Source organism: Pholcus phalangioides, unplaced genomic scaffold (assembly GCF_987345545.1).
Source record: "Pholcus phalangioides strain wild (caught in Gottingen) unplaced genomic scaffold, Ppha-v1.0 ptg000004l_1, whole genome shotgun sequence".
Lineage (NCBI taxonomy): Eukaryota > Metazoa > Arthropoda > Arachnida > Araneae > Pholcidae > Pholcus > Pholcus phalangioides.
This window is the reverse complement of record NW_028301597.1, coordinates 49242365-49270052: the sequence shown is the minus strand read 5'-3', so window position 1 is coordinate 49270052 and position 27688 is coordinate 49242365. Positions and strand designations below refer to the sequence as shown.

Below are 27688 nucleotides of genomic sequence, written 5' to 3'. Positions count from 1 at the left end.
TTCCAGCACCAATGAAAAAAATTCAAAATGGGAAAAATTATTCCTGAGTTGATGAAAATTCAGAATTTTTAAGGAAATCAATATTTCTAGAATTAATGCAGAAACTTTCAGAATTGATGAAATGAATGTATTTACAGAATTGATGAAATGAATGTATTTACAGAATTGATGAAATGAATGTATTTACAGAATTGATGAAATGAATGTATTTACAGAATTGATGAAATGAATGTATTTACAGAATTGATGAAATGAATGTATTTACAGAATTGATGAAATGAATGTATTTACAGAATTGATGAAATGAATGTATTTACAGAATTGATGAAATGAATGTATTTACAGAATTGATGAAATGAATGTATTTACAGAATTGATGAAATGAATGTATTTACAGAATTGATGAAATGAATATTTCCAGAATGAATAAAAATTCAGAACTTACGAAAGAGATAATTCCAGAATCGGTTAAAATAAAAGTTCCACAATCGATGCGAAAATGACTCCAGATAAATGAAATTCATCATTCCATTCCAGAATAGACGAAAACCCAGAATTGATTAAAGAAATAATTCCAGAATTGATGAAAATTGAGATAATTAATATGAATAAAATTAATAATTCCGCAATTGATGAAAATTCAGAATTAAATAATTGCAAGAAATAATTTAAGAATTAGTGTAAAACCCCTTTAATAATATACCGTGAGTACGGGGGCCTCACAAAGCTCATGGCCGGGTGAGACCGCATTCGTCGCACATTACTGAGGATGGTTTTCGGCTGCACTCGGAAGAAAGGGATTCTCAAACGCCCTCCCCCCCCCTTTCAGGTCTCTGGAATATTTTAATGGAGGGGGGGGGGGTAATTAAATATATTAGGAAATTCCAATTCCATGGGGTTATCCAATGAAAAGGGGGAACCCATTGCAAGAGAAATTCTTTGATGCAAAAAAAATTCTTTTCTCCAACAACAACGGGCTCCGTGGCACCCCTAAGTTAAACAAGGGAACTATAAATCATGGAATATATTATGTTTTTACGGCAAAATTTATAGAAATTTTCTTCTATGCTGTGCCTTAACGGATGGACCAATCAAATATGGGCTACAAAATTGTAGAATTAAAAAACGAATATACAAGATTTTAACATACAGGGTGTTTTGGAGGTCCTAATTCGGCCTTTATCTCATCAGCTGTTCGTTGTAGGGCGCATGGTTTCAATTTAAAAAATGCTCAAAATGTGTTCAGAAGTCACTCTCAGCCTGGCCGTCTTAAGAACTTCATGGACTTCTGGTTCAAGTAATCTTTCTGAGGCCCTACGTGGTAAATTCCCGGAAATTTCAATGAGTTCTCATTTTTATGGAGGTCCCCTTCTTGAGGCCCCCGGATCATGCCCGGCTAGACCCATGTGTTAAGACAGCACAGACCCTCAGTTTTGAGAGTGAAAATACATCGTATTACAAACCAAAAAAATAACATTTCTGCATAGACACCATTTAAACGGACAACCTAATCACGGCCGATTTAGCGAATTGGGTTCCCCTAAACCCAAGCGTTCCTTCTTTTTTGGGGCCCCTTAAGCTCAATCTAAATGTTGAAAATTCTATTTATTCCTACAGATAAAAATCATCAATTTAGGGAGGGGGGGGGGGCCTGCGCCTCGTTCCGTTCACCCATGCAGCTGATCTCAATGCTTAGAAATATCATAATGCGGATGTTGTTATGGGTCGTTGTGAAAGACTCTTATTTAGCAAATATCGTCGATACAAAGAGTGTCGTATTAAAAGCTATTTTCCTACGTAATTCTCCGAGGGTCGACGTGTCATGAGAGAGAGAGACGGCATTGGATGGACGTCGTTTGTAGCGCGGCACTCACTTGACTTGCGTGTTGCACTTGCTAAATCCATCACTTTCTTCCTCATCTGACCCCGGGGGCCCTCAAAAATAAATGCAGTCTTTCAACTTTCGGATTCGTGTCTTTTTAATTTTGTTCTTTTCGTTTTTTTCCTCGCTTATTTGAGATCAGATTATGAATCGCTAAACAGGGGATCGTCCACCTGATTTTAAGAGCTTTATTTCGAGATCTAGGTCTCAGTTGCAATATCACGCTGTTTCCCAACGCAGGGCCCACGTCGCACAGAGGGGTAATATGACTTTTGAGTGGGGAGGGCAATTCGATTTTTTAGTGGGAGCAATCAAGATTTATGGAAATTCACATTCAATGAAAAAAAGAATTAGTGAAAAATACATATCTAGTGGGAAAATTATTTCAGAATCGATGAAAATTCATATTTAATTTAGAAATAATTTACGAATTTATGAAAATTCGTAAATGAGAATTGATAAAAAAAAATCGTATTTAATGAAAAATACTTTCGAAAATAATGAAAATTCGTATTTAAAAAAAAAAAAATTATCTTGGAATAAATAAAATTCTCCAATGATGTAGGGCTCTCGATTTGAAACCCCGTGGCCCTGTTGGATCCCCCCCCCCCCCGTTAAGATGCCACTATGTGAATAGAGATGGCACATTATTATTTGTTGGCCATTTTTGTCCCGCGTACTGTCGCGAAGGTTGAGAACCTCCTGCTTTAGATCAGGTTAATAATCTTTTACGCTTTCTCCACGTGGATAGCGAATCCCTTTTCAAATAATAAGAGCTACAGTAAATTCTTTAACGGACACTCCTGACAGGTCTGTAGTGCTGAGTGAGACACACGAGATGAGCATTCGTTTTTCAAATTTTCTTACATCATGAATTATTCCCATATCATATAAGGAGAATTGATTCATAGGAGCCCCAGGAGAGATTCTAGGCCCGCCATTGCAAGAGAGACATTGAATCCAGGGTGAAAAAAAGAATATTCTTGACAGCAAATTTTAAAGGGGAAATTTTCCCGGTTTGTAAACTTCAGGGGACTGCAAATTTTGCTAGAAGCAAAAGAAACTCTCATAAAATTATTGAATTTTACATTATATATATACAGAGATCTCCCCCCCCCATATATTTCTAGTTACGACTACGACCTGATTTGAAGGGTGGGGGCCCCCATGACGGTGGGGTTGACAGGACTCGAGCTCTGGAGCCCGGGATGATTCTCATTTTTTTGTTTATTTTCACACTATAAATTCATTATAGAAGGGACCCTTATAAATTCTGGCCAGGGAGGCCCCGCCAAAGATCCCAGCTTAGGGGTTCTGTATCAGGATGTAGAAGCCATGCCAACGGTTCATGAGCGTCCAAGCGGTTGAGGATTTTCATTTACAGCAAAAAGTACACAAATCTAGTAATCTTACATAGTATAAGGTTCTTTTCAATAGGCTGTAGAGTAGAATCTTTTAATGGATGGGCCAAATGATCTCCCAAATTATTGAATAAACGAGAGAATATATTTAAATATATATTTAATATATATAATATTTCAACAAAAAACTGTACTCAAGGGGGGCCTTAAAATTCCTTGGGTCCACCCTCCAGCTCTACCCTGACTCCCGTCCAACTCTATTTTACGGAAATATCTAACAAAATACAGCAAAAGCAAAATAAATACACACTGTGGGAAACAACGTAGGAAAAAAATTTAAAAGATTAGGAAACGGCGAATAATAGCGAATATTTCACTCGTAACACGAGAGGCCTTCACATAACGTGTCACGTGACGCATATTATGGCGCAAAAACGCGTCAAGGCCTCTCGGATGAGCTAAAAAAAAAGACACTTGTTTTCGAATGAAACGATTTACAACGTGTGTGTTTAGTAAGAAACGGCGGCTTCCGACGTCCGTCCATTTCGCGCGTATCCGAGGATATCTCGCAATTAGAAAACCTCTCCCTTTTCCTCCGGTTCTTTTTTTTTTCCACTCATTCTCTTAACGGCCGTAACAACGTCACAAGCACGTTTCAAGTGGAGCAGCTTCAGTCTCTGTGACCCCCTCCTACCCTGCGCGAAATTTGGAATCTTCCAAACACCAGCTTTTCCAACACTTGTGTCTGGCCTTTTCTGTTTGTTTTTTATTCCGAATAACATAATCATTATTTACGCACGCACGCACCGAAACAGCAATCGCGTGTCTCGTCGGTTTATGTCGTACGCACCTAAGAGCGTCCTTTAATCATGAATTCGCTTTTCGGATCCCTCAAGAACTTCGTCAAGATCCAACAAGTGGTCATCGACAACAACATCTTCCGTCTGCACTACAGGGTCACGGTCCCGATACTGTTGGTGTTCAGTCTGCTGGTGACGAGTCGCCAATACATAGGCGACCCCATCGATTGTATCTCCAAGGACGACATCCCGGAGAAGGTTCTCGACACGTACTGTTGGATACACACGACGTTCAGCGTCGAGGATGCCTGGTTCAAGAAGGTCGGTGTCGAGATACCGTATCCCGGTGTCGACAAGTACACGCCCGGAGAGAAGAGGGTGTACCACGCCTACTACCAGTGGGTGTGCTTCGTGCTGTTCCTCCAGGCGATGCTGTTCTACGTGCCCAGGTACTTCTGGAAATGCATGGAGGGTGGGCGCATGAAAGCGCTGATATCTGACCTGCACAGTCCCGTGGATATCGGCAACCGCGAGAGCAGCAGGAGGCTACTGGTCGAGTACTTCACCGCCAACTTCGGACACCACAAAAGCTACAGCAGTTACTACTCGTTTAGCGAGATCATGAACGCCGTGAACGTCATCGGCCAAATGTACCTCATGGACGCTTTCCTAGGCGGCATGTTCTCGTCGTACGGGGCGAGGGTCATCACGTTCACCAACTGGGATTGGTCGGTGCGATACGACCCGATGATCCACGTCTTCCCGAGGCTCACCAAGTGTACCTTCCACCGTTACGGTTCGTCCGGGGACGTGCAGAAGCACGACGCGATGTGCATCCTGCCCATCAACATAATCAACGAGAAGATATACGTGTTCCTGTGGTTCTGGTTCGTGATACTCGCCATCCTGTCCTGCGTCGCGATCGCCTACAGGATCGTGTTGCATTTCTCTCCTGGCGCCAGGGCCCGGACCCTGCTGTCGCACGTCAACCTCAACAGGAAGGATAAGCTTGAGAGGATCCTGGATAAGTGTAACGTCGGAGATTGGTTCGTGCTCCATCTGCTGGCCAAGAACATGGACTCGTTGAATTTCCGCGACTTCATCGAGGACCTGTCGTTGCGATTCACGTCGGAGAAGAACTCCAACGAAATTTGAAGCGCGTCCGATCTTGTGTAGATGTTTGTCTCTGAAACGAAAAGTGCCAACGAGAGATATCTAAATGTTTAAACACTGACCGATCCAGAATAGCACTTACGCAAGTAGGATTTATCTCTGAAAAATTGGATCATTCCGCACAATCCATGGTTCCGAATCTCTCGATATATGAGTGCCTAAATATCTTATTTTTTTATATCAATATCCCGTAATGTGTTTTCCCATGTGTGTGTGTGTGCATGTCATTATGTGCGTTCTACTTTCCTCAGCTGCAGCTGCTTGTGGGTAAATAATGTCTCTACTTTTTTTTTATGTGTGAGTAAAGATGGATTTGTATGTGAAAACAGGTGACATTCATGCCTTCTCTTTTTTTTGTCGTTGAAACAATTCCGTAATTCGAATTATCTGTATTCATTGCGCAAATTTTGTTATTTGTAATCAACTTAATCAATAATTCAAAGAATCCTGTTTGATATTCAGGTCTTGCAGGGCTGCAACTAGATGCAAAAACGTCCTTGAATTGGCCTGGTTAAACATGCATTTTAGCATCACGTTTCATAATGAATAATGCTTTGTAAAAGAAAGGTAAAGAGTGAAGATCGGCACTCGAAATAGCTAGCCCCCCCCCCCCCCCGACCTTTTCTAATTAAAAAGCCCCGAATCTTTTAGAACAGGGGCTCTTAACCTTTCGCGTTCCACGCAGCGTTTGAGCCGTGTATAAAATTAAGGCCAATAATTGGCCCTTTGTCAATAAGATGTAATAAGATGATACTCTTGCCAATAAAATGGCCACTGACTTTTTTGCCAGGAATCCCCTTCGTCAATAAGATGTAATAAAACTATCACAAAATGTAATAAGACGAAGGACAAGGATCCTTTTTTTAGGATTCTTAACAAAGGTCAGCCTCTCCCAACCTTTACCAATAAGATGTAATAATAATAGATGTAGAACATATGCCCCCCCCCCCCCGCCAATGAGGTGTTATAAAACGAAGGAAGATACTCCCTTCCTTTGCAAATAAGATGAAGACCACTTAAACTACCGAAGAATATTCAGCGCATGTGATAACAATGAATTAATCGTTTTGTCATTGAAGCCCCGCTGAAAACTCTCCAAGGATCCCCCAAGGAGTCTCCTTGGACTCTTGGTTGAGAACCACTGTTTTAGAAGGTAAGGAAAATTATATTTTAATCTCGTTCACAAAGTAATTCGTACCATCATAGACAAATAGATCCTGAAATACAATCCCCATTAAGCATTATTACCGGAAGTCTCTTCATTCGCGATACTTTTGTAGAGAACTTGTATGTATCATAAATAATATAGAAAAACGAAGAAATAACTCATTTTTTGTAGCTCAAAGTATGAGTGACACTCATACTTCTGAGATATATGCAGAGATATATGTTACATTGAGATATATGTTGTATAATTCAATATTATGTCAACCCTCAAAAGATATTGACAAAAAACAGACCATCTAATTCCGAATAACTAACTTTCAGTGACACCCCAAAGATAACGATATTTTTTTCCGGACGGAAGAGGAGTTCAAGATTATTCTAAAGGACTGGTTATATATTTTTGGAAATGATGATTTCATGATGATACTATTGGCCCTCTCGGGAAATCGAAAGCCGGTCTTTCGATTGCCGGACAAGTGCTCTACCAAGTAAGCTATGGAAACGGATAGAATGTTGCTCCCTTGGAGCGTATATAACATGTTATATGTTGAGACCGAGTTCGAGTCTCCCGTGGGGGCAGAGATGAATTTCTTCCTTGTAATCGTCATCTTCAAAAATATATTTAACCAGTCTTTCGAGGAATCTTGTACTAACAAGTGGAGAGGGCATTTCTACATAGAAGAGGAGTTCCCTCTTACGACGTCCCAGAGATATAATATTCTTCTTTTTTTCTGGAGTATGTGTGAAGAGAGTTTTACCCTCTTACTTCCCAAAGGTAATGTTATTTTTTTTCTGGAGAGAAGAGGACATCCCTTCTTAGGATGTCCCAAAAAGGTAACTTTTTTTTATTGGCAGAATAGGACATCCCAATGATAACGATATTTTTTCTAGAGTGAAGAAGGCATCGCCTATTGAAACACCGCCAAGATAACGATATATTTTGTGCAGTGAAGAGGGAATGCCCTCTTAAAGCGTCTGAAAGAGATTTTTTTCTGGACAGAAGAGGACGTCTCTTAGGATGTCCTGAGATAATTCTATTTTTTTCTTGACAAAAGAGGACGTCCTAAAGTTAATAATATTTTTTGGACAGAAGAGGACGGTCCAAAGGTCACGATATTTTTTGAGCTAGAAGAGGATGTCCCAAAGTTGTCGATATTTTTCTGGACATAAGGGGACAGTTCAAAGTTGACGATCTTTTTTATGGAGTGAAGAGGGCATTTCCCCTTTGGACGTCCGAAAGATATTTTTTGTGGACAGCAAAAGGTGTCCCACGATGTTAACGATATATTTTTGAACCAGAAGATAGCGCAACCGTAACGATATGTGTTTTTTGACAGAAGAGGACAGCTCAAAGGTAACGATATCTTTTCTGGGCATAGGGGGAACGGCCGTGAGTTAACGATATTTGTTTGTGGTTTGAAGAGGCCATCCTCTCTTAAGACTCCTCTCTTTCATACCGAGCACATGTCCGGTCAATCGTCATGGGCAATTTACTACCGAGTGAGTTGCGCAGGAAGTGTGTGTATACCTAACAGTCTGAGTGCGTATCTAGTGTTGTGTCTGATTTTTCAGTACTGCCATCGGAATTCAAATTATGAGTGAAGTGTAATGATTGAGTATTTATACCGGGTTAGGTCTGTTGCTGTCTGTGGCGAGGCTTTCTATCGGGCAAGCTCGCATTCGCGCCTCGAAGTTGGGAACCAGACAAGACACTTTTTCTTCACAGAAGAGGACAACCCAAAGGTAACGTTATTTTTTTGGACCAGATGTTGACGGTCCAAGTTGGCGTTTTTTTTTTTTTTCGCTAAAAGAGGACGTTCCAAAGTTACCGATATTTTTTGGACTAGAAGTAAATATTGTTACAAAAATTATGTAAAATGCTCATTATTTATCATTATTTATTATGTCATCTTTCACCTGTAAATAATCGGTGGCGAATTTCTCTGTAAATCTCCTCGAATTGACAACAAACTTGGCACGTTTGGTGACAACTTCGATTCGGCGATGTCATGTTGCCAACAGAAAAGAGCGGAGATCGCGAAAATATGCCAGGAATTTCCAGAACCATTCTTTAGCCTATATAAAGTGGTGCCACGACAAAAGTTATGTCGTCAGATTGTTGGACTTTCGCCTGAAGACGAGGCCTCGCAAATCGCGTTCCGTCAACCACTCTGCTTGTAAATACGAGTAAATAGCTGTTCTGTGTGAATAAATCTGTCACGTCCTGCATTTTGTTTTATCCTCTGCTCATTCGAAGGACTTGTGAGAGAAGTTATCCGGAACAATATCATCACCTTTGTGGTCCCTTTTGTATGTTGTTAGTTGTTATTGTAATTATGATAACTGAAACTGTGGATTTAATCGCCCTTTTTATAGACTACGTCAGTGCGTATCTCTTGTTGAAATTCGAATACAGGTCACGTTTCAAAATACAGGCTTTTCTTTTTTTTCTCCCGTGGAATATGATCTCCCACGTTTGTCTATAATTAAAGGTGGCGTATTCTGTGCTGCCTACAGCCTTAACTACCCAACAGAAAGCTGTGATACGTTTGGGACGTTTTAATAAAAGGATGGGAAGAAATTAAGACACAAAAGTAATCACAATAATTTCCTATGCAATGCCAGCAAGAGGGTGGTCTCTGTGCAAATTGCACTGTACACGCTAATGTCTTGCGAACACGTGTCCAAACTGCTGAAACTCAATGCCACGGTATCTTAACATCTCCTGAAGAAGTACGGCTGTTAGAAAGCTCAGAACACCCGAACGTTAATTATAGACACCATTAGTTGGGAAAACCTTCTTGAAGACTTTATGTTAAAGAGAATGTCCGCGCGCGCTTTTTTCGTGTTTTAATTAGTATAGAGTGACGGAACAAAAACTATAAGACTACAAGAAAAATGACGATTAAAAAAAAGTTTTAGCGTCAGAATTTTTCAATTTTTTCCCCCAGAGATGATGAACCTGTAGACAGTTTCTGTGCCAACAGGTACACCCGCACAGGGCCCATTTGGAAGGGGCCCAGAAGGGGCCTAAATGCAAATTCTTGCATGGGGCACAGCAATTTCTAGTTACGGCACTGCCTGTGGGTGTTCGTATTGAGCTTGATTTTAGAAATTCTGATTCCTGAATCAATTCTCGGATGTGATCGGACCTACACCACTAATTACCGCGGGTGCTCGAGCAACCTCAGCTCCGACGTCACTGTATGTTTGCTTATCCGAATCCCTTTCAGACCCTGTATGCACACAAATGTGGTGGTTGCCTTTTTGTCACGATAGAATTTTTTTTTTCACCTCAGAGAGCTCAGCCCTGACTTAAAAGATTGTTTAAGTTTTGAGTTAGAAGAATAGTGAATATGAAGTTTAGGGGATTGCATTAGAGGGCAGCCCTTAAAGTTGAACTTTCAGGAGGTTTTTAAGGTGGCTTCCAGGAGAAATTGCCTCCGGAAAAAGTGTGATTCATTGCATAAAATTCAGCATTAAAATTCTGGGGAAAAATCATATGTGAAGATGAATATACCCTGCATCATCTTGACTGAAACAATTTAAACGAGGTGAATTATTTCTTCAGAAGGAAAACTAATTTAAAAAATTGAAAATTTGAAGGGAAAAAAATAATATTTGTCGACATGTTTTTTTTGAGTATCAAAAATGTAAAAAAAAAGAGACAAAAAAATGTTGAAAATTCCAAAAAAATGAATGCTTGGGTGCGGAAGGGTTAAAGCTGAGCATAATTTCTAGGAGCTTCTCGACTAATTCGACGAGGTTTTTTTTCTGCGAAGCTCAATTAGTAAAGATGAGACGAGCCAAAAGACTATCTAGGTAAGAGCTATAGATATTATCTAGTAGAAGACTATTATAAGGGTAAGAACCTCGTTTAAAAAAATGTGTAGATTAATTTCTCGAGAAATGGGGTAGAATATTAATGTGTTCAAGATACTGCTTGGGGCATGTTCTTGAAGAACAGCGAATTTTATTTTGGGTATAAAAGGACGTGATTTTGTCGTTTACTTTAAAGAGGTCGGCCGAAGGGAATTGCAATGTTTCGAGATGAAATTGAAAACTATTTTAATCATCTTTTTTTTAATCGAAAAATTTTCTTGAAATTGAAAAAAAAAAGTACAGTTGGTCCCGCTTTATCTGATAACGGTTAAACCGATAACCCGCTTAAACCAGGGGTTCTTAACCTCTGGATCGTGACCCAAACTTGGGCACTGGGACTTCCGAGATGGTTCGACAAATCCACTTACAGCCAAGGATTCTTGAACTATATGTCACGACCAAAACTTGATTCGCATAGGTTTTATAAATGGGTCGTGCAATTCTACTAACCAGAAATTCTTGAGCTATGGGTAAAAAAAAATATGCTTTTATAAATAGGCTGACCATATTTTCTCAAGGAAATTCCTGGCAATCGCCTATCATCGTCAAAAATGATGCCAAAAACACAAATAAAATTACCAATTTTTGATAATATTGCCAATCCATTGCCAAAAATGATGCCAAAGGTAAGTGAAAATGTTAATTATTGCTAATATCGTCGAAAAATATCCACTTGTGAAATGAAGCTACTGAAAAGTGAGCTTAAGGAAAAAATCCATCTTCATTGTTCTGCTGAAATACGCAAAATAATGCTCTAAAATATTGATGAGAAAACTATGGCCCCACCAAGGGTATCGCCCCCCACATCCCGGAGCAGGGCCCATAGGCTGGGACCTTTGGCGTGCTCCCAAGTCAGATTTTTCACGAGTCTTTTAATAGTAAATTTATAAATTTAAAAAAAAATGGTGATAATTATCCCGGGCCCAAGGGCTATAGTCGTGCTAGCTCCAGCTTTGTTAAGGCCGTGGTGTTCAGGTAAAAAAGTATGAATACATACAATACAATAAATACCTAAGCTTACCATATTTCCTTCATGAAAATACGGGATATCACAAAATAGAACCGGATATCGAGAAAGGCAAGCAAAGTTGCTAATTGCAGCCAAAAACTTGTCTAAGACAAGTTGCCAGCTGTCACTGAAATTGCTGAAAAATCGCCAATAGCGGGAAGTGAAGAGCTTCCACAAGACGCAATGGGTGGAAATTTGTGAAATTCACCGAAGGAAACGTATATGTTTGACAAATATGTGACATGAATACGTTTATACGGCAAAAATTAATTCCGATATAAATTATTTTGTGATAATTATGATTAACCCCAGTAGCACACCGATATAGAACGACGTAGAGATTTCGATACAGTTCGGCCTAGAAATGGTATACATTTTTCGACATAGAGAAATTTCAATTACTTCAAAAGAGACTTGCAATCGTACAATATATTCTCCATCGAAACGAAATGCTGTAAAAATGTAACTGTTTTAGAGGAAAAAAAGATATTTTGGTGTTTATTGAGTGAATACATTTTTACTATATCGTCCGATATCGGACACGTAAACATTTTCGACCTCTTTCCGATGTTCGACATTCACACGATGTTCCGACGTCGGACCGGTATCGGTACGATATCGCTCTGCTACTCGGGGGTAAGTCGTGAAAAAAAATCTCAATTATATTCATTTCAAAAGTTCAAGTAAGCCTCATTGAAAATAAGAGAGAAAACCAGAAATTCTTTGAAAAAGTTGGGACGTCCAAAATTACGGAAATGTGCCGTAAAATACAGGTCATACGGTAATACAGTCGGCCCCCCATATTCGCGGTTTTCGTATTTGCGGTTTTTTTCCATTATTGGAAATTTTTTTGGAAACACTCAGCAATCGTCATTCACGTGTTTTGTTTACAAAATTTGAGTTGTGCGTGTTTACGATGGCTCATTTTTCTAGTGCTACTGATAATGCTTCGGAACGACAAAATAAAAAGTGAAAGGTTCACAGAAAAATTGGATATATTGACTATGCTTGGCGAAAGTAAGTCAATTGCTGCTGTGGCACGCCATTACGGAATCAACGAATCTACGGTGAAATATATCAAGAAAAAGGAATCTGAAATTCGTTCAGCCGTGGTTGTAGCTGCACCTTTGGCAGCGAAAACTTTGCATCGCCTACGGGATCCATGTGTGTCTCGCGCTGGAAATGCTGTTTTTTGTGGGTACAAGACTACTACAAAAAAGTTATTACAATTGATTGTAATATTATAATGGAAAAGGTGATAAAAAATTTTACGCTTCCTTAATGGGAAGAGCTGATGAAACGTTTATTTCATCAGAATTTTATGCAAGTAAAGGTTGGTTTCATAGGTTTAAGAAATGATTCGGATTACGCAATGTAAAAATCACTAGAGAACAAGCCTCTGCCGACCAGGAGAAAGCTAGAAAATTTCCAAAGACTTTGCAGAAAATTATTCAAGTGAAGTGTTATGCACCTCAGCAGGTTTTTAACGCTGACGAAACTGCACTATTTTGGAAGAAAATGACGCAAAGAACATTTATCAATCAAGAAGAAAAGCGAGAGCCTGACTTTAAGATAGACTTACTATCTCGTTTTGTGCAAAACTGCGTATGCCATAGCTGCCAACTTTTGAAAATGAAAATTCGGGAGATTTTCGCGCAAACCCGTATTTTATGCTAAAACCACTCCCTAATAAATGCAATAGGGATTTTTCCAAATAAAATAGGGATTTTCCAAACATAAAAGTTAAAGCGTAGGGAATAAAATCCCTACTCAAAAACTGAAGTCCAATTAAAATAGGGATTTTACACACATGGAAGTTAAACCCTTGGGAATAAAATTCCTACGCAAAAAACAAGTGAAATCGGAGGCCAAAACTTCAATAATGTAAAAATAAATATTGTGTTCAATCAGAAACGCTGTGAACAAACATTCTGAGCGAATGACCCCAAAATCATCGGAAGATGAAGGGAAAACACCGTCAATTTTTGAAGAACACTGACTTTTTGTGACTTGATGTTTTTTTTTTTCACTTCACGACTGATGATGGCAGTCTTTCCATGACCGATGTTTATGTCCGTTACACAACTTGTACAAAAAGGAAAAGTCGGCCCTCTTCTGGAACGTTTGATGAAAGGAAATTCATCGGAATAAGTATCTTTAAAATTGATTAAATATGTTTTTGCTTATCATTATTCATGCTTTGTTATATCGCACGTACGTAACTTCAACAAAAGAAATTTTGACATATGCGCGTCACTATAATCTTCAATTATTATCCAGGACTGTTGGCTGCTAAGCCATTTCCCTGCACGATAAGACAAACAACTTTCTTGTTACCATCAGAGGGTTTGTAAAACTTCCTTAAAAAGGGAATTTCCCCATTTATGACGTGTGACGTCATTTCGAAAGGGAAAAAAAGAGGCTTCATGCCCCACAAGAAATTCCTTAGGAATTGTTTTCATAAGCGGGGATTTTTTTTAATGAAGTAGGGAATTTTTAGGGACAATTAGGGATTTTTGTGATTTTCGTACAAATTCGGGAGATTTAAGAACTTTTCGGGAGATCGAGCGATGAAGCTAAAATTCGGGAGATTCCCGAAAAATTCGGGAGACTTGGCAGCTATGGCGTATGGGTACACGATAAAGCCCAACGTAATTTTCAAATCTGTGAATCCACGAACATTGAAGAGAAAGGATGTCAAAACTCCCATTATTTTGGATGAACAATAAAAGGGCTTGGACTATGAAAACACTTTTCCTGGATTGGTTTAAACGGTGTTTCGTTTTGGAAGTCAGGAGGTACCTTGAGAGTGAAGACATGCTATTCAAAGTTCTTTTGATGCTGGATAATGCTCCTGTACAGTCCTTTATATGCCTCCTAATCAACATCTATCATTCAGCCCCTTGATCAGGGGGTAAAGCGAACATTAAAGGCTCACTATACACGCCACTCAATGGAGATGATTGTGCACGCAATAGAAGATGCCAATGCATAAAATGTCTTGAAGGTATGGAAGAATTACACTATCTCTAATGTCATTACAGTCATAACTAGAGCCGTGGCAGCTCTTAAGTAGAAGACAAGTTCACAATGTGAAAGGGTTTCGCAAATTCAAATCAGCAATAGATTATTTTCATGGCATACGTACGTTTTTCACATGTAGGAAAATTAGTAGAGGAAGCCTTGTCAACAAATTGCAACATACTTGATGATATGAAGAAAAAACACAAAACCGAAATCACAATGTTCATCGACAACAATCGCTGCACACTCCTTTACATTCCCCTTCTATCGCTGCGTCACCCTGCTCTTCTCATGATGCTCAATAAAAAGAGATAAACAAAAAAAACGATGGTTTCGGTTATTCGCGGTCACCTCCGGAACGTAACTCCTGCGAATACGGGGGCCGACTGTACTATAAATACAAGTTTCTGGCCCGCGAGATAAAGAAATGCCGCATATCTGGCTCGCGGGTTGAAAAGGTTGCTCATCACCGCTCTGGAATAAGAAAATGTGAGAATTCTACGCCGTCCTGTCCCTCAGGGATATAACAGCATCTTCCGAAAGATATAATGAGTTGGATTTGTGATGTAAAAATATTCTGATTTTAATATTCTTCTTTAGGAAACAGATGGCGACACCAGATCATTTTTTTTTTCACTAATTTTCTAAACTTTCCATCTGGCCAAAATCGGTTCACGTTGAAAAGTATTTAGGGAAGAACTATGAACCTCTCAGAATTCATTGAGGAAAAGAAGAGTTGAAAAATTTTCCAATAATAATTTCTATTGAAAATAATAATAAATGCAGTCCAACGCCTCTTTTTAGGGTCATCAACAGTTCTCCTTTAGGACATGTCCTCCTTTTTGATGTCATTTCGGCCTCTTACGTTTCGAAAAATTCACCCTTTTGTCCTCCTTTTCAGGTTCCTGGAAGTATTTCCTTTTTTTCCGGTGAAATTTTATTAGAATTTTATTTGTTTCTGCCTTTTTTAGCGGTTGTTTTAGGGTTGGGAAAAATTCTTGGGTCAGAATAGTGGTGCCATCTATTGGGGAAATTGGGATAAGTGACGTCACCAAGGGTGCACGCACACTTCTTTTGATGTGTTGAGGATGTTTCATTTTCTTATTTTCACCAACAGATGACTGCATATATTCTACATCAGTGTTTCTTAACCTTTTTTTACCCGTGGCCCCCTTTGAACCATATTTTTTTCTCGTGGCTCCCCTGTCTTACCCAGAGTTTTCAACTCTCATTTAGAAGCAAGACACTTTATACGTATTGCAATGTTTTGTTTCAGTGAATTTACACTGAGCGAAAATTTTGCAAAGAACATTGGCCTCCAGACTAGCCTAGAATTTATTGATCTCCCCGCTAGTCCGAGTTCTATCAGGACCGTCTCAATATCATGCCCCCCCCCCACCCCCAGGCAAAGTGATGCTATGGTAGTCCCATACTTTAGCTGGAAATAAACAGCCTACATATTTCCTATTTATTTTCAAAATTAATTGTACTACACAAAATATCATAAGGTGGGGTCACTTATGGGCATGAGGCCCCCCACAAGAGTGGGACTGACAGAGCTACAGACCGGGGTCTAATATGGTTTCATCATTTTTTTTTTTTTCATACAATAAATTTCATATCGGGAAGGAGGTCTGAAAAATTTAACCGGGGACTTGAGAAAAACCCCATCCTAGGGAACTTGTTGCAAAATGTAGGCGGTGAGGCGTGGGTGGGTCCATGTCCTAAAGAAGGCCCTGGTTTTATGGGTGGTTTTGTTGGATTCTCTCTCTCACTATAAGTATTGGTCACATATAAAATCTTTATTTCTTCACACCTTAATTTTTCTTCTCAGCTCTCCAAACCACCTGTCATGGCCCCTTTCTCTATTTTTTTCCGTGGCTCCCCTTGAAGTCTCCCAGTACCACAAGGGGGCCATATGGCCCCCGGTTGAGAACTAATGTTCTACATTATGCTGTTTAGGGGGATGGAAAAGAGAAATTTTGCTTGACGAGATACCATCACTGCTTTTCTCAATGCTGACCATATTGCTGTGAAAAGAATACGGAAATCACCAATACAGTCACAAATCACACATGCTCAACCCATGACTCACAGCCAAAAAGTGACCCATGGTCACTCATTTGACCTCATTTTTACAAACTTAATTTTGTAAAAATGAAATAAGAAGTACGTAACCAGACCCCCTAGCGTCACTTAAGTGACGCTATTCTAGATCACTTAAGTGACCTTCGGCAACAAATTTCATATGGGGAAGGGGGTCTGAAAAATTTAGCCGGGGACGTGAGAAAAACCCCATCTTGGGGAACTTGTTGCAAAATGTAGGCGGTGACGCCTGGGTGGGTCCATGCCCTAAAGAAGGCCCTGGTTTTATGGGTGGTTTTGTTAGATTCTCTTTCTCACTGTAAGTGTTAGTCTACTAATATAAAATCTTTATTTCTTCACACCTTAATTTTTGTTCTCAGCTCTCCAAACCACCTGTCATGGCCCCTTTCTCCATTTTCTTCTGTGGCCCCCTTGAAGTATCCCACAGTGGCCCCCGGTTGAGAACCACTGCTCTAGGACACATTGAAGAGTTTCAAGTCATATTTTTCTATTTTGTGCATATTTCTGTATTTTCAAATGCATATTTTCATAATTTTCATGATTTTCATTTCCATTTTTTGGCATTTTCAAATGGTTTTTTTTCTCCCATTTTTGTGTATACTTTTCATTATTAGTGCCATAATTCGGGCATATGATATTAGATGGATTTGTTTTCATTTTTCGCGCATATTTTTGATTCCATGTTATATCTCGGCAGGTTTTAGTGCATATTTTGCTACTTCTTAAGTGGATATAATCCGGGTTCTACTTATTACAATACAGTGGAACCTCCCCTAACGGACACTTTTCTGATCCCCGGTCCTGCGAAATAGAGCTTTAATAGAGCACTATCCGTCAGCGGACACTCTCGATAGCGGACAGTAAAATCAGGTTAACTAATTTTTTCCCAAACTCTAATTTATTCATTTTTAGTCATAAACCTAGAATTTATCACATTCAACTAAGATTATGTTTTATCCCAAGCACATTTTAATAAATATGATACGTAAATCGTCAATTAACTACCTAATTAACTGATTATGAATATAGTCCAGGATAGTGCATTCATAAGGTTTTCATCCATATTTTTTATGGGCATAATTTTTTCTTCCACCTTGTTGGGAAATTTGTCTGTTGTGGCCATTGTATTTGCATTTGTACTTGTTTTTGTGAATTTGAATGGTAATGTTGGTTTTGTTTGTCGATACGCGTGAAGAAAGCCAACATTACAAGACTGATAATATTATGTTTTAGATATCTTTAGTTTAATTTTTATTGAAAAATATGTGCAGCGCATATATGATGTACGGGGTAAAAATAATTGATTTTTTTGAAGAAAAGGAAGGTATTAAATTTTAATATATTTAATCAGACTTTCCAATTTCATTTGGGAATTATGCATAATCGCCGGTAGAAGTGATAAAATGTGATGAAATTTAATCAAACTTTCTCTATCGAGTCGATTGGTGATTGTGCATAACCACCGGGTGGATGTATAACTTTTTCAGTAACATAATATACATTTTAACATTAAAATGAAAAAGGAACAAATCGCGATCGAGCCCAAACGTCGTATAAATGTGGAAGTCGTATAAACGAGGTTCTGCTGTATATCGTACCTCCTCAGCCCTCATTTATGCTGATAAATGACGACTGAGGCTCTTCCCCAACTTTTCTCCGATTTTTGAATATCTCAGCTAATAGTAGTACACTTAGATACAAGGAATGTTTTTGTTTTTCTCGGGAGAGACAGGGGCAACAACTTTCTAATTGGAAGTTAGAGGACAGGGGACTGTATAAAAATTTCGATTTTTTATTTTTATTTTATGGGACACTGTATTTTCACTCTTAAATCTAATAAAGAGTTATTTCTGAACACATTTTGAGCATTTTTTAAAATGGAACCATAGCTCTACGACGAACGGTTGATGAGATAAATGCCGAATTTAGGACTTACAGGACACCCTATATAGTAAATATTTAATACAAAAAAAACCAAGATTCCACACACGCTTGATGTCTATTGAAGAAATTTTACACATACAAGGTTTTTGATCTATTAAGCCCCCCCCCCCCCAAGATCGGCTTCATTGGGCACTTGAGGGCACAGTACGCACATTACGTAATCACAGTAGAACCGGGAAAAGGCTTCATTATAATTAGAACCGTAGTTCAATTACAATTATTCGCGTTATTTACTCACTGTGTAAATATCAACCTCCCGAAGGCTTCTCCTCGAATGAAAATAATAGCGAAAAACCACATAGAGTTATCGATTACAGTCAAGAGTTTCATCTGGAAAATATAGCCATTGATATATATATAAAAAGAAACTAGTATCAAATATCTTTTATGAAAACTACATCATGGCTACAGATAACTTTAGACATAACATATACTAACTCGAATAAAAAGGTCTCTTACATAATCGGTTTTGGTTCACATTGGGGAAGGCATACGCATCTTCGCAGATAGCCAATGTGTCTCGTAGTCATAAACATCTCATTGTCTACGACTTAACAATATGTAGAACAATAGACAATCATCCCTCTTGAAGTTTTGGCTACTATTTGAATACAACAAGACACCCAAATCGGGACTTAATAGCGTTTGTTATGAAATATATGATAGCATGAGTCACTTATTGGCTTCCTGAGAGACTTTTAGATGTCGGAAATCTCTCTCACATAGACCAAAATGTTCCACGAAGCACTTTTTATCCGCATTGGATAAATTTATTTCGTTAGACACTTACTAAATTTGTGCTCGAATGTCCCGGACTACACCTCAGTCCCCATGGTCACGGGCGACGCTTTAACGACGTCGTTCGATGGCTTCCTAGCCCAAAGTCTCGCAGCTAACATTTCGATGACCGACTGGAAATTGTGGCTGTCCATGTTGTGGCAAAGGAAAGAAAGCAGCAGCCAATCGTCTCTGTCGAGGTGGTCGAGGACAATCTCCATGTCTCTCTTAGGGATGCCGGGACAGCGGCTGTGCAAGATGTACAGGCGCAGTTTACCGGAGAAGAACACCAAGATGCGATACACCAGTTCCAGACCGGAAAGGATCGCGAGTATGACGAACCAGAACCAGAGGAATATGTATATCTTCTCGTTGACTATGTTTATCGGGATGAGGCACATGGCGTCGTGCTTCTGTACGTCTCCAGACGAACCGAACCTGTGGAAAGTACATTTCGTCATCCTCGGGAATACCTTTTTCATCGGGTCGTACCGGATGGTCCAATCCCATTCGGTGAATTTGACGACGTCGATTCCGTAGGTCGTGAACTCGCCTCCGAGAAACACGTCGGTGAGGTATATCTGACCGACTACGTTGATGAAATTCAATACCTCAGTGACCATGTAGCTCGTCGCGTACACCTGGTGGTTGTGCGCGTTCTCATCCAGGTAATCCACCAGCAGCTCCGTCTTCTCCTCTTTCTTCTCCTCGACGATCGGACTGTTGAAGTCCATCACCAGGTTCTTGATCCGATGGCACTCTATATTCCTCCATATATACCTCGGCAGGTAGAACATCAGCCCCTGGAGGAACAGCACGAAACACACCCACTGGTAGTACGAGTGGTAGACCCTGGGCTCTCCGACCTTGTAGTGGTTGACTCCCGGGTAGGGAACGTGAACTCCGACCTCTTTCTCCCAGGCGCTGACCACGCTGAAGGTAGTGTGGATCCAGCAGTAGGTGTCCAGGAGGTCGTTCGGGATGTCGTCCTTGGAGATGCAGTCTATCGGGTCGCCGATGTACTGCTTGCCAGTCACCACGATGCTGAAAGCGACGAGCACCGCGAGCGTGAACTTGTAGTGCAACCTGTATATGAAGCTGTCGATGATCTGTTTCCTGGGTTTGAAGAACTCCCTCAGGTTCCCGAAGAGTTTATCCATGGCTTATATTTGGTCCTCTGGTTGAAGCGAGAAGGATTAATCTGGTGACAATGAGGGTTAACTAACTGTGGTCACTTCTGCAAACTGAGCATGTTAACTACCCATATCACGTAATTTTTTCTCACATGAGAAATTTTTCTTTCAACTTTTTAAGAAGCTCAAAATTCAAATGTCTTAAGAGGGTGAGGAACTAGCCGATAAATGACTACAAGTGTCGAAGAAGAATAGCAATTGGTTTACTTAACTTTTTTTTTTTACCTGTTCAAGGAGGAAGCTGATAACGGGCCTTATCGGGCCTATTTTCTTGAGCTGAATTCAACGTCGCCGTCGTGAGATAGCGATACACACAGCACTCGAGAGTTTCTACAGGTACGATTTCCAAAGTTCAGGTAAGATAGAAGGAAGTTGTGTTGGCGTAAAATATTACGATGTTCAAAGAAGAGGAGTGATGTCTCGGAATTTCGAATGGTCACGTGATAATATTGCGGGGGAGTCTCTAATCATTTATTTATATTTAAATTCGAAATTAAAATTATTACATTCCTTGAAAGCACTTTTAAGTGAAATTCCCATTTTATGTGTATTTCTTCGATACAACCATATCTATAATTTTGAACTGAGAAGAATAAATTCGTAATAAAGGTGTGGCGTCTTCAAATGGGTGGGCCAAACGGTTGAGGCCGCTCAACCCTCAAACTCATTTTATCTTATATATAAATGTGAAAGTATGTATGTATGTATGTATGTATGTATGTATGCTCTTTATACAAATCTACAGTTTTAGACCGATCGTCGCCAGATTTTGCATATATACCAAACAGGTCCGGGATTGAACCGTAGGCTACTTTAAAACTTCGTCAGAGCTGGGCAAATGCCCGAAATGGGCGAAAAATTGTGTGGCAACAATGGTTTTGGGGCCTCAACAATCACTTTCGGAACGTTTACTTTGGTTACCGTGGTTTCCAACAATGCGTTTCAGACGTGTATATATGCCTTTACAATGGTTTGTCACACCTTTAATGCTGTTATTATAACAGTTTATTCCTTTATAACGGTTCGTCACTTTTCCAATCCTCCCAGTAATTGAAGAAAACCCGGGAAGCACCGGGTATTTCTGCTAGCCTATATACAGGGTGTCCTGTAAGCGCTAATAAGGCCTTTATCTCATCAACCGCCCATCGTAAAGTTATAGTTTCAATTTAAAAAATGCTTTAAAGACGTTTGAATAATATTTGGACGTCGCTAACAACAGAGAACAACCACTACGACGACAAAACTGGGAATAAAAATGTTCAACACCAGTTGATCAACTCAATGCTTGCCTCAAATCATCAACACTCTGGCACGAAGTTAAAAAATTATTATAATCCAAAAATATGCGAGTTCAACTGCAAAATTACTCAGCACTGCTATCATTTTTACATCAGTTGATCAAACTTTGCAATGGAATAATTCCCTTAGACCCAAGCACTTGACTGATTACTTTCCCAAATGGATTTTGCCAGTTGTTAAATTCAGTTCAAGAACTTGCAGACAGTCTTCCCAAACATTCAACAAAATCACCGAAACCATGACTGGCTTTGTGAGTGGCGTTCCGGCATCGAAAAATGGCAGTGTGAACAAGATCAACGAAAAACTCCTAAAAATTATTCCGGGACTCTACATCTTACAAATCGGTTGACACTGTCACAGACTCAGCGCAGGCAGCTCTGTATCCTGCCGAATTTCTGAACTCTTTGGATATTCCGGGTGTACCACCACACAATTTGACCCTCAAAGTCGGAGCACCTATAATGCTTTTAAGAAATTTGGAGACACCGATACTCTGCAATGGCAACAGACTCTGCGTGAAGAAATTCCACACTTACATCATCGAAGCAACGATTCTAACTGGATGTGCCAAAGGAGAAGACGTCTTCATTCAACGTATCCCAGTTATCACTGAAGAAATGCCATTCACTTTCAAGCGATTACAGTTCCCGATTGGTTTAACTTTTGCCATGGCAATCAACAAAGCGCGAGGCCAGTCGTTAGCAATGGCAGGTATCAACCTACTTGAGCCCTGAATTTCGCACGGACAGCTTTTCGTCGCCTGTTCGCGTGTTGGAAATCCCAAAAATTTGTACATCTACACACCAGATGGAAAAACAAAACATATCGTGTATTATCCACAAGTGATTGCCTGAAGTTTTTAATTATAATATTTAAAAATAAAAGTAATTTTTTCTTACTTGATGCAGAAATTTTTTTGATTAAGAAATAATTAATAAGTTATACATACATAAATTTTTTACGGGGCGGGCAACGTCGCCGGGTATCAGCTAGTTTCATATAAAAGATAATTAATTTAGGAATGAAATTCAAGGGGAAAGCCTCAAAAAGGATTGGAAACCGGGTAAGTTACCCTGGGCGTGGATCACATTGAATGATCTGGGTTTTTTTGGTATTGCTCTGAAAACACTTCACACACACGGACCGAGATTTACGCAGGGGGGGGGGGGGGTTCTTAACGTTTTTGTTTCACGGACCCCTCAGCCAATAACATCGAGTCCGTGGACCCCCCTTTGCAGATAAGATGAAGTCCGCATAGAATAATATTAAATGCAACGGTATGAATTAACCATTTATATCCGACATTATGAAAAGTAGAATAAGAAGAAAATTATAATAAATTAAAGTAAAAGTATATAAATGTGTAATGATAATGATAAGCAGCTATCATGAAAATTATTTGGTAGGTCATTTTAGTTCTAATTAAAGACAAAAAAAAACAAGAACAAAAAGTGTTTTTGAAACATTCAGTTAGTTGAAAAGAAATTATCTAACCTGGTACTTTAAAGTACCGTCAGGGTATAAAGGGTTAGTAATCTCATTCAAGCTTACGGACCCCTCTTGAAACTTCTCCAAAACCCCTTCTCCCCTCCCAAAAGGGTTTCGTGCACCAGGATGGAACCGGAGTGTTGAACCATCTAATAATCATCTCGTTCCTTTTCTGGTCCGATCTTCTTTTCCCCCCTCCAGAAATCCGGGAAAGTCCTGCATGCATTTTAGAGGCGGGTTCTCGGGGAAGAAGCGTTACAATAAAAAGTCGCATTGCGAATGAACGTACAAAAAGAACCGAAACGTTGGCCGTATTCAAGAGTCACATGCGATGGATAACACACGCACACGCAATGAGCCCTCTGTCAGTCAGTCACGGAACCATTCAGTCGCAGTTGATCAAAAAAAAGTCAAATAATTACCTTGTTTTCTGCGGAAAGAACCAACGTTAATCGAAAACATTACATTCATAAATGTTAAAAACAATACTGGAACGGGGTCGAGAATCGAACGAATCATTCATATTCAAGTGACTAGGGATCAATACGGCGCGGTGGTAAGATGCTCGTCTACCACCGTGAAGGTTGCTGTCATGGTCCCGGGTTCCAACCCGAGGGAGGATATTTTCCATAACGAACTTGAGGCGACCACCAATAGACAGCGCCTTCGCTTCCAACTTATCTCATCAATGGCAGTAAATTGCACTATAGTGATATGGCCAGAGTTGGTGATGTAGTGGTCAATGCAGCCCCCACTCCATTCACTGTACAAATGCGCGTCTCTAGCGAATACTACTACACCTGTGATATCACTCTAGCTCACCTAAGAGGCCTCGTATAACGCCGTCAGTGGACCCAAAACCAACGTTTTTTTGCCGTACATAAACAAAATATGTTTAATATCCGACAGTCACCGAAGAAACAGAAGAATATTCGTCAACCCCCTTCACATACAGGCTTTAGGCAATAAAGTTGAATCATCTGTATTTGAAGTATCGGCGATAAATCTGAAAAACTCGTTTACTCATTCGCATGGTAGAAATAGAAGTGGAAAAAAAAAGACGAGTGCAAGTAGATTGCTCTGATGTTTGTGTCGGTAGCGGGGCGTGTCTGGTAATAAAGTGAATTTCTCTTTCGTTGTCAACTACATCCTTCACCCTCCCTTGTGTGTTCTTTCTCTCTCTCATATGTATATAAAGTATGTAGTAGAAATATGGGGGGGGGGAATCACTAAACAATAGTATGGAAAAAACGGGGAAGGGAACTTCCTTTCACGGGGTTACAAAAAGCAAGGAGAATGAAATGATTTTTTTCCATTTGCACTGGGCCGAGATATCTCATCCCTGATCGTTAAGGGATTTAAAATATAAAATAATAATAATAATAATAAATAAATAAATAAAATAAAATAAATACATAAATAAATTGTTTTATTATACTTCATTTATCAGTGATAAACAATGAACAACATACGCACCAATTTGAATGAAGAAATTGCCAATTTTTTTAAACAGCCGACGGGACATTCGCGCTGTGGATTGCCATCACCAAATCACGATAAAATATTTCATATGGGTAAGGAACGTATTAAATTCCCTAAATAGTGGCTTTAACTCCCAATAACGTACAGACTTTTGACATCAAATTTGAACGATCTCTATTAGATGTACCGCCGATAATTCTAAAAAAACGTGTGTGTGTGTGTGTGGTTTTTCTCAAAACTACTCATCCGAACACAACCAAATGTTTAGGATATCTTAATGAGACCATGGGGGAAGAGATTTATGCAATAAAAAATAGTTCAATTTTTGATCACCAGGTGAGAAAGTTGCGCTTTTTTATTGCATTTTCCTTTTTTCCGTGGTCCCTATAGCGTACATACCAAGTATCAGATATACGTCCACCACCAGAACGGGCGTTTACTGCAGAAATCTCTCTCCCATGGTCTCATTCAGGCATTAAGATATCCTAAAAATTTGGCTGCGTTCGGATGAGTAGTTTTTGAGAGTATTTCAACTTTAATTATAATCACCCTGTGTTTTTCACCTTCACCCCATCCTATCTTTCTCACCCTCCACACGCGTTGTTCTCTTTCTCTCTCATATACATAGAAAGAAGATACATTATTAGTGGGGGGGGGAACACTAAACACAGGAGTATAGAAAAGAGCGGGGAAGGGGGAAAAACATCTATTGTCATAAGATTACAATAAAACTTCAGAATGATGAGAAAAGAGGTTAAAATAACCAAGGGAGAGCTGGAATAAATTTCTTCCCTTTGAGTTTGGACGAGATATCTCGTCCGTGATCGTTAAGGGGTTAATACAAGAAAAGATGACTTACGCATTTGGTCATTGCGCGTTCTTTTTTGAATGGGGGTTTCCATTTTTAGTTCAAATCACGATTTCTTTTTTCTTGACGTGGTATTTGTTTGAGTGAAGTAATGACAAACTGCTTTTGAGCGAAGATTGGCGATGGCTGGCGTGATGTTATCATAATGAAACGTAAATACGGTGACCATAAAGCCCATATTTTTTCTAATTTTGACCATCCTGACTTTTTTTACAGAAATGTTTAAAAAAGTTTTTCTCATTTCTTCAACGAAGCATTTACTGGAACATAATCTTCACTGTGAAATCACGAATGTTGATAATTTTCATGACGTAAATCACATTATGGTATTCGCAGTAAAAATATAAATATTCATCTCACATATTTATCATGTTTAAAGTTTTTTTCGTGAAACAAAATTATAATTTACTGCCAGTAGCAATCACATTGGCAATATTTTGTGACAACTGTCTTAGCTATAATTTGACAATTTTACTCTTATTTGGCAACATTTGACGATAACCCATATTTTAGTCCGATCCTTTATGTATCATTTATATCTTTTGATCTTGAGAATTTGGCTTCGGAACGGTAGTTGAAACAGGTCAGTGAAGCAGTGATACAACTTCATGTGAATGCGTAATGATGGCTAAAGACAACTTCGGATGTCTTAAGCCGAATTTCATCTCCCGTATGAAGCAGTGCATATCTAATTCAAGAATATTTTTAGAATATTTTTGAGCACTTAGTTGGTCTGAATTGAATTTCCACGAGCTTTGCCTTGTGCTTCGCGTGCCGTCACGGAATTGACCCCGACCGTTTACACGGTCAGATGATAATGACAGCCAAACATGCGGACATTCGTGTCTCTTTTCTTTGCTCCCTCTCATGCCATTGAGAACGGAGGAAAAAAACGTTTAAGGTACGCTTTCCGGCAAAAACAATGGACGCTACTGCGCAACAGAAAGAAAAAACATTTTAAATGCTTTTTGGCCATTTATTGTAAGGCAGCTTATTTTATCTATCCACACAGAGGGCGCGTGATTCTTTTATGTCCGGTTTTTTTTTTAACTTTTGCCGCCCTGGCTCCCTACCTTTGCCTTGTCATCGTTTATTCGCTGCTCAACGATAGAACAGTGGTTCTCAACCGGGGGCCATATGGCCCCCCTTGTGGTACTGGGATACTTCAAGGGGACCACGGAAGAAAATCGAAAAAGGGGCCATGACAGGTGGTTTGGAGAACTGAGAAGAAAAATTAAGGTGTGAAGAAATAAAGATTTTATATTAGTGACTAACACTTACAGTGAGACTATCATAGCATCACTTTGCCTCAGGTGGAGGCCCCATGATATTCAGACGGTCCTGATAGAACTCAGACTAGCCGGGAGATCAATAAATTCTATGCTAGTGGTCTGGAGGCCAATTTTCTTTGCAAAATTTTCGTTCAGTATGAATTCACTGAAAAAAATCATTTCAATACGTATAAAGTGTCTTGCTTCTAGATGAGAGTTGAAAACTCTGGGTAAGACAGGGGAGCCACGAGAAAAAAATATGGTTCAAAGGGAGCCACGGGCAAAAAATGGTTAGGAAACACTGCTCTAGAACAGTGTTTCCCAAAGTGGGCAAATATCACCCCCCTGGTGGGTGATGGAAAGGTCTTAGGGTCGATAGAAGCTATGGGTATAATATAGGATCCTATGGGTTCACTTGTGTTGGGGGGGGGCGGTGAGAGAAAAGTTTTTCTGAAAAGGGGGCGATGGAACAAGAAGTTTGAGAAACTATGCTCTACAACAGCGGTTCCCAACTGGGGGGTACCAGGCCGTTAGGGGGTACGCGCAAAGAAAATGGTAATGGCGGCCATCAATCTAAAAAAATAACAAATTAAAAAACATTAAAAAGCATTTTTCAAAGTAGGTTGAGGTTTTTACTAATATTGTCAGTTGTAATATATTGACCTTTTTCCCTATCAATAAAATCTTCTGTAACAGAGGGGTTGCGTCCGCTGGAAGGTTCGGTCTTCCCGCCCGCGCCCAACCTATGATCGGGATTCGGGAACTCCTTCCTCTCGGCTCACTTTTCTTCGGTGTTTTAGATTTGATTGTTGACGCATGCCGGGCTGTGCATAAAAGTGAAGAATTAATTCGTGTGGTGTTTAACTTTTGGTGTGGACGTTTGTATTAAGGCAGGTGCGTGCTATTCCCGCAATTTTCTGAGTCAACTTTTCTACCAAGCACCTACTACTCATGCGATTTGC

The 27688-nt window shown here is 39.5% G+C and overlaps 3 protein-coding genes across 3 annotated transcripts in view; 1 reads left to right on the top strand and 2 right to left on the bottom strand.

Annotated features, from left to right (window-relative positions):
* Window positions 1-27688, bottom strand: part of LOC149087779 (uncharacterized) — a 227873-nt gene that overhangs the window by 124920 nt on the left and 75265 nt on the right. The window lies entirely within an intron of this gene.
* On the top strand, window positions 3756-5542 carry LOC149087784 (innexin inx2-like). Its single transcript, XM_089231693.1, has one exon. The coding sequence runs from the start codon at window positions 4113-4115 to the stop codon at window positions 5196-5198; it is 1086 nt and encodes a 361-aa protein (XP_089087819.1). The 5' UTR covers window positions 3756-4112; the 3' UTR covers window positions 5199-5542.
* LOC149087783 (innexin inx2-like) lies at window positions 18718-20523 on the bottom strand. Its single transcript, XM_089231692.1, has one exon. It carries the CDS (start codon window positions 20283-20285, stop codon window positions 19164-19166), a length of 1122 nt encoding a protein of 373 aa, XP_089087818.1. The 5' UTR covers window positions 20286-20523; the 3' UTR covers window positions 18718-19163.